Below are 7787 nucleotides of genomic sequence, written 5' to 3'. Positions count from 1 at the left end.
GAAGTTTTAAGATGTGCAAAACAATATCATATATTGTTTATGGACGCATACATATTTAGTAACGTAAAAATGAATGCGTGAAATGATAATTATGGAATTCAAGACAGTGACGGCCCCTGGGGAGAGCAGTGGGCTGGAGGAGGAATATCAGGGGATTTCAAATGCATCTGTAATTTTTTAAATTGTGGTAAAATATATATAAAACACAAAATTTGCCATTTTAATCATTTTTAGGTGTAGCATTCAGTGGCATTAATTACATTCACAATATTGTGCAACTATCACTGCTCTCTATTTCTAAAACTTCCTTCGTCGCCCCAAGTAGAAACTCTGTGCCCATTAAGCTCCCCATTCCCCTCACCCCAGACCCTGGTAACCTCTAATCTACTTTCTGTCTTTATAAATTTGCCTATTCTAGACATTTCCTGTAAGGAAAGTCATATAATTGTTGCGCTTCTGTGTCTATCTTCTTTCACGTAACATGTTTTCAACTTTCATCCAGGTTGTAGCATAGAGCAGAACTCATTACTTTTCAGGGCTGAATAATATCCCATAGTATGGATATGCCACATTTTGTTTCTCCATTCATCTCTTGGTAGACATGTGAGTTGTTTCCCTTTTGGCTGTTGTGAATGATGCTGCAATGAACATTAGTGTACAAGTATCTGTTTGAGTCCCTGCTTTCAGTTCTTTTGGGTGTGTACCTAGGAGTGGAATTGCTGGGTCATATGGTAATTCTATGTTTAGCTTTTTGAGAAACCTGAAATGTTTTGTTTCTAGGCTGGCTTGTGGGTCTTTATGTTATACTCTAGACCTTTTCTCTATGACTGAAATATTTTATAAAGTTCAAAAGTAGAATGAGTGGGGCTTCCCTGGTGGCGCAGTGGTTAAGAATCGCCTGCCAATGCAGGGGACAAGGGTTCGAGCCCTGGGCCGGGAAGATCCCACGTGCCGCGGAGCAACTAAGCCTGTGCGCACAACTACTGAGCCTGCTCTCTAGAGCCCGCGAGCCACAACTACTGAAGCCCACGCGCCTAGAGCCCGTGCTCCGCGACAAGAGAAGCCACCGCGATGAGAAGCCCGCGCACCGCAACGAAGAGTAGCCCCCGCTCGCCGCAACTAGAGAAAAGCCCGCGCACAGCAACGAAGACCCAACGCAGCCAAAAATAAAATAAATAAAGTAGAATGAGTTAAAATTGGAGGCCACCATTTGCGTTGTTAATATCTTCTGAACTGCATCATAATTCAAAGCTCTTTGAGGGAACATATGTGGCTATTGGCTCTCAGTTTCAAAACGGCCAGTTAGAGCTCCTGCCCGTTCTAGCCCACTCATAATGCTGAAACGTTCACGCCACTCTAGAAGACGCTCGAACCAGCCCCTGGGCTCCAGCAGTCCCCAGGCCTCTTAGGGTGGGGGCAGAGGGTGCTGCCTCATCCTTGCTGTCATCTAAGCCTCAGGCTGCACACCCTGTCCTTCAGAAGGTTACTTCTGGAGCTTCCCCTAAGCATTCAGCATTATCCCTCCCTGGCATCTGATCTCCAGCCAGAGGCAGCCTGATCCTGGGCTAAGCCCCTCCTGCCAGGTGAGCTTCTCACCTCGGCCTCTTTCCAATCCGGCAGCCCAGACCATGGCCTGTGTGGAGAGGGAGAGAGAGCTGTAGCCCCTCCACTCAGCCCCTGGGTGTAAGTCCTGGGTCAGCCTCCCGTGACCTTGGGCCAGGTCCTCCATCTCCAGGCCTCAGAAAGTGGGAGTTGTGGGTGCTGACAGACCTGTGGTCTGCAAACCACTGAACAGGTGTCCCAGGAGGAAAAGGAGACAAGCATCTCTTTGAGCCATTTAGCCCATCACGACAGCTCCAAGAACATTTGACATCTGTGAAATAACATCATTAGGTAAGTGTTAACTTTTCCCCCCTGGTAGGCCCAGTGCTAGTAAATGTACTGTGACGAGTATAATGTGTTTATGAAATGTGTATAATAAATTATCAGAAAGAGCTACATTTTTAATATTGCTTGATATATCCAGTTTGCCTCTCAGCAGCCACAGGCTATATGGCAACCGCTTCCATCGACTCATTGTGCATCAACTTACACGCTTCCAGGCTGAGGCCCCAGCATGGGCTGAGGAAGAGGCAGGGGGTGGCCAGAGTGGATGGCTCCCCTGTCCCTTCCTGATTTGCTCCCTGTCATCTGGAATCGAAAGAAAAATGGGACTTTGTTCACCATCAGGCCCCCCTGCAGGACGCAGCCTGGAGCCTGTCACAGGGTAGGTGCTCAATAAATATTTGTTACAGTGTGGATTCTTAGAGAAATGAATGGAAAAGGGCCCCCAGAAGGCCCCTCTCCATCAAACAGCAAGTGCTCGGAATTTTTCCATCAGCCCCTCATTTGGGTTAAAATTTCCTATCAATACAGAGAAACTACTATCAGCACAGCAAGCCCAGAGCTCCTCCAGTAATCAGGGAAGGGTGGAGACTGGGGGTACATGTTAGACCAGGGCCAGGGAGGGTCCTTCCTCCCAGGGCACACGGACACCAGCCAGAGATGCCAACCAAGGACGTCCGGCCAAGTGCAGGGTAGAGGTCATTTCCTCTAAATGCCTCTCGCCTACTGGAAGGAAAGGCTTTTAACTGGTTGCTCTCAGCCAGGAAAGAAGTCACAATGCCTGATGTGGGGTGTTTCAGACTCCCTGTTGGGTGTTGGCCTCAGATACGCCACGTGTTTCTCCAGTGGTCATCCTGGCATTCAGTGACTGGATGCTTTGGAGGCTGGGCCCACCACTCCCACTTCTTCCAGACCCTCCCTAGAGCCAGCACCTGCAGAGCCAAGAGCTGGGGGCTGATCTTCCAGAAAGCCAGACCCACAGAAAGTCAAGAAGCCAGGAGGAAGTGATCAGCCCCCTCTGTCCCCACTCCCAGTGAACTCACGGGTAGAGCCTTGCCATCAAAAAGGCACAGGGTCAGGATATCCAGGCTCTCATTCCCAGTCACTATACCTCCCGAAGCTTCAGTTTCCCCATCTGTAAGAGGGTGACAACACTCTCGTGCTCCTCAAGTGAATGAATTATGAAATGATGGTTCAGTGCCTGTATTTTAGTACCCTGTGTCATTACATAATCGCTTTGTGATGCAGCCACCTCTAGCACAGAAGATGTCACTCTGTGCCTATTTAAGGACTAATCCCCCTAAGCATTCCTGGAAATGGGAAACCCACTCACTGTGTTAGGCTTCCAGGCTCTCCTGTCCCTCCCTTGGCCTTTGACTCTTAGGCTGAATTTCTCTCCTACCAGGATCCCAGATGGTCCTTAGGGAGCCCCCAGGCTGGTCCATTCCTACTGTAACCCCTAAGACCCTTGGCCCCCTCGCTCTGTCCCCAGCCAAGAAACCTTAGGAAGAGCTCTGGGGAGCAAGCTTTTACCTGTGTTTCCAGCTCTGCTCTCTAGGGATGAGAAGGGAGAGGCGGGGATGGGGGTAGTGGAAGCCTCCAAAAAGTCAGAACCCCAGCTCTGCCACCAGCCAGCAGTCACCTGGGCAAGTCACTGTGTCTGAGCTTTAATTTCCTCACCTGCAAAATGGGAACACTGTACCCTGCCTACATCGTGGGGTGATAAAAGGAATCAGTGAGATAACAGCTGTTGAAGGCTCTTGACAGAGTATACCGTAGGTTTCAAGAGTGGGTGGTGACCTTCACCATCCATTTCAGGACTTGTCATGAAACAACATGCGGATCTCCACCACATGTCTCACCAATGAGTCTCATCTCCCGAAGGGAAGGGGGAAGAGAAAGCCGACGCTGGTGAGCACCTCTTACTTGCCATGCTCTGTGCTAGATGCGGCCTCCCCACGATGCTGTGAGGTTGGAAGTAGCCCCATTTCACAGCTGAGGAAACTGAGGTTCAGGGAGAGCCAATGATCTGCCAGAATGATGCAACTGGAAGTGATGAAGGTGAGGCATCCTCTCTCTTCTCTCTGCTCTCCACACCTCCACAGGGGTTATGGTGGGTGGAGGGGCACAGGCTTGGGGTCCTGCGTTGTTTTCCTGGAAGGGACCCAGCCAAGAAGATTAGCATTTCTGATGTTCAGTGGAAACCAGAGAGTGAACAGGATTCCGTCTGTGCCCAGGGCTTTCTGGGGACACACCTGTATAAGCAGCAGCCGTTTCCAACAGAGCGTTGTTCCCGGGAAAGCAGGACAGCAGCCAGGGCTGGGCATTTGTTTGGTCATCCGATCCTGTGGGAAACCTGAGCCTGTGGGCTGGCCACACCCTGCCGTTCCACCTCTGCCTCGCTCATCATTCCCTGGGGATGCCCAGCCCTGCCTGCCTTCATCCTCTCCTGACCACGGCTTATGGTCAAGGTCCTCACCCATCCTGTCCCCATGGGGGGCAGGCGGGGGCTGGGTCACTCAACCTACTCAAGGACCAAGTGAGAGACTGACTCCTGGTTACAGAGAGTGTGTTTGTATGTGACCTGAGAGGAAGGGTGAACAGATTGTGCCAGTAGTGACCTTGTACAGCTGTGGATGTCTTGCTCGTGTGTGAGCATCCTGTCCGGCACTCCTAGGAGTATGGCTGTGTGTCCTGCTAGATTGGGGGTTGGGAGGTGCCTTGAGTCCCCTGATCACTTTTTGGGTGTGTTCGTATGTCCTGTTAGGTGTGCTGAGGGCAGGGGTGCCCTGGGTCCCCTGACCACCTCGACGAGTGCTGTTTGTGTGTCCTGTTAGGGATGTGTGTGTACTGGGGGATATACGGTGCCACCGCAGCCTCAGGCAACTCTGTACGGGTACGTGTGTCCTGCAGGTGGGAGCAGTGGGAGCTTCCGCCCAGTTCTGCACACGTTTCTGTGCGCTGGGAGTGTCCTTGCACACCGGTGTGTGTCCTGTGTGAACGGAGCCCAGAAAGTGCGGGCACGCGCGGGAAGGTGCGGGTCCCTGCTCAGCTCCCCGCCCGTCCTGCGGTGCGTGAGTGGAAGGCGCCCGGTGGCCCTGCCCGCCGGGTGTGCGCGCGCGGGGTCCCGGGCCGGCGTGCGCGCCGGTGTGAGTGCGAGTGAGTGCGGCGCCGCTCAGCTCGCTCCGCGCCGCGCCGCCCTCGCCGCCCGCACTCTCGCACTGCTCGGCGGCTGCCCGTCCGGGGGCGCTGCCCGCGATGCCCGCAGCCCCCGCCGCTCCCAGCCGGGCCTGCTGAGCCGCCCCCGGGCCGGGGCCGCGCGGAGTCTGGCCGGGCCGCGCCCGGGCGGGGCCGCGCTGCCTGCATGACCCTCCGGCGGCGCGGGGAGAAGGCGACCATCAGCATCCAGGAGCATATGGCCATCGACGTGTGCCCCGGCCCCATCCGGCCCATCAAGCAGATCTCCGACTACTTCCCCCGCTTCCCGCGGGGCCTGCCGCCGGACGCCGGGCCCCGCGCCGCTGCACCCCCGGACGCCCCCGCGCGCCCGGCCGCGGCCAGCGCGGGCCGCCGCAGCCCCTCCGACGGCGCCCGCGACGACGACGAGGATGTCGACCAGCTGTTTGGAGCCTACGGCGCCAGCCCCGGCCCCGGCCCCGGCCGCAGCACGGCGCGACCGCCTGCCAAGCTGCCCGAGGACGAGCCGGACGCCGACGGCTACGAGTCCGACGACTGCAGTAAGTTTCCCACCCGCCGGCTTCTCGCCCCCGCCCCTGCGCGGCTGCTCTCGCTCCCGACCTCGCCCGCCCTCGGATCCCCTGCGGTCTCGGTTCCCCCGGCACACCCCCCGCTGTGTCGCTGCCCCCGGCCGCGCTGTGCGCTCTCCGCGCGCCCGGCACACACAGCCCCGACACCGCCCCCGAGCAGATCGGAGAGGTGGGAAGTTTGGGGGCCCCCCGGGGGTGTCCCATTTCCGGGGCCCAGCTCCCGGGAGCCCGCGCCGCGCCCCCTCTCGGCCCGCCCGCCGGGAGCCCCGGCGCGGGCGGCGGCTTTTGTTCCCAGGCAGGGCGGAACTGCGCCCCGGGGAGACACCAGTTGCTGCTGGCCGCGTGGTCGCTCCCCTCTCCGGAGCCCGCGGCGGACCGGCCTCTCGGCCGAGGGTCGGGCTGGGCGAGAGGCAGAGGGCGCCCGGGGCCCGGGCCGGACGGCCTCCCTGGTGGGGCCGGCGGCCGCAGAGCGCGGCGGCTTGGCTGGCGTGGGGGCCGAGGACCAGGGGACCGCGGGGCCGCTTGTCCTTTGGAGAAACCTTGGTGATTCCTCCTCCCGCGTCCGTTGGTCCCGCCGCTGCGCTCGACCGGGCCGCCGACCTTCGCCCACCTGTTACACCCGCTTCCCCGGCCGGGAAGGGTCCCCCACCCCAGCCCGCGCCTCCTCCTCCGGGGCTGAGCCCCGAGCCCCAGGGATTAGGCAAGCGCCAGGGCTCCCGAGGCCTCCGGGGCCGAGGCCCGGCCGGCTGGCGCTCCTGGCGCCTTTCTGGGCTCTGAGGGTGCCCGCGCCGGGACTGGAGGGGAAACCGAGAACGAAGAGGTCGCCGGGCGGTGCCGGTTGGGTTTACGCGGGATTGGAGTGGGGATGGGGGCAGCGCTGCTCGCCAGGCCCCCAGCCCAGCTGTAGCCCCAGCCGCGTGACTCTCAGAGCTGGAAAACCCGAGTCAGACGCCGGCCCTGCCTGGGAGGTGGACCATTCCCGGGGCAGGGGTCGCTCGCCGACTTCCCCCAGGCTCGCCGGGTCCCATCCCCCGCGCAGCGCAGCGAGGGTGGCTGCGTCTGGCTTGAATGCCCACACGGGCCTCAGGCTGGGGGTCTGGAGTTTCCCCCAGAATAAAATGTGCCTCTGGAAGCTGACAGTGGGGGTGACCACTGCGGGAAGAGGTGGGGCCCGACCTCTCATCACCCTGCCTAGGGAGGCCCAGGAGGTGCAAGTGGGAGGAGGCCTGTCAGACCGTGGGTCGCTGGGAGCCGGGCCTGTGCTGGGAAGCTGCCTGCTCTGCACTTTCTCGGGCCTGGACCACAGCCCTCTGGCCAAAGTCTGGCGTCCCTCCACTTTCCTGCCGGCCTGGGGAAACTGGGTCGGGAGAGTTTATTGCCCTCCGGGCTGTGCCCTTAATCTTCACCCCGCCCCCCAGCTCCTGGCACCCTGGGCAAGGTGCACCCCCTCACCTGCTGTGCCTTTGGGCAGGCCCTAACTGAGACCCAGGTCACCCCTTTGCATGCCCTGAATCTTCAGCCAGCTCCAGAAGAGGGGTGAGGGACTTGTTCCCATTTCCAGCCTTTTTCCTGCTGTGCCAAGGGAGCAAGCGAGCAGGGCAGGGCTTCTGCCTGAGCGCCAGGCCCTCCTGGTGCCACCCAGGGCCCTCTGATGACATACGGCTAAGAGGTGAGAAATCTGGTTGTTTCTTTTGGCTGTCCCTGAACCCACAGGCAAGGAGGGCACCCGAAAGTGCCCCATCTTCAGTCCATCAACTCAGCAGTCCTTCACAGAACACTCTCCTAGCAGCACAGAGGGAACAGGGCTGGGGCCCCGGACCCAGAGACCTCACTGTCCTGCCAGGGGACAGACGCACTTGAGGTCAGCGGTACAAGGTCTGACACAGCCTTGCCAGCCTGAACGGTGGGCTGGCCACACCTATGTCACCAGGGCACTCTGCTGAAAAGAGCCAAGGAGGACGGTGTGTGGCTGAGCCAGGGCCAGCTTGGCCCCCTCATTCCCTTCAAGGGGCAGCCACCCTGGGCTTAGACCCCCTCAGTGGGACCGTGGGAGCACAGAATTCTTGGCTCCTGACCATGGGGGGACCAGGTTCCGGGGTGGAACCGCTCTCTGCCAATACTCCCGGCTTTTCCCCC

At 58.8% G+C, this 7787-nt stretch overlaps 1 protein-coding gene across 1 annotated transcript in view; it reads left to right on the top strand.

Moving 5' to 3' along the window:
• Nucleotides 1-5126: 5126 nt before the first annotated feature.
• DOC2B (double C2 domain beta) overlaps nt 5127-7787 on the top strand; it is a 23993-nt gene continuing 21332 nt past the window's right edge. The window contains exon 1 of the mRNA XM_007454232.1: nt 5127-5621. Coding sequence (XP_007454294.1) covers nt 5249-5621 — 373 coding nt within the window. The 5' untranslated portion in view covers nt 5127-5248. The remainder of the gene's footprint in view (nt 5622-7787) is intronic.

Source organism: Lipotes vexillifer, unplaced genomic scaffold (genome assembly GCF_000442215.2).
Source record: "Lipotes vexillifer unplaced genomic scaffold, Lipotes_vexillifer_v1.1 scaffold680, whole genome shotgun sequence".
In the NCBI taxonomy this organism is placed as follows: Eukaryota; Metazoa; Chordata; class Mammalia; order Artiodactyla; family Lipotidae; genus Lipotes; species Lipotes vexillifer.
Note: the sequence above shows the minus strand (reverse complement) of the source record. Positions and strands in the feature narration are given on the sequence as shown.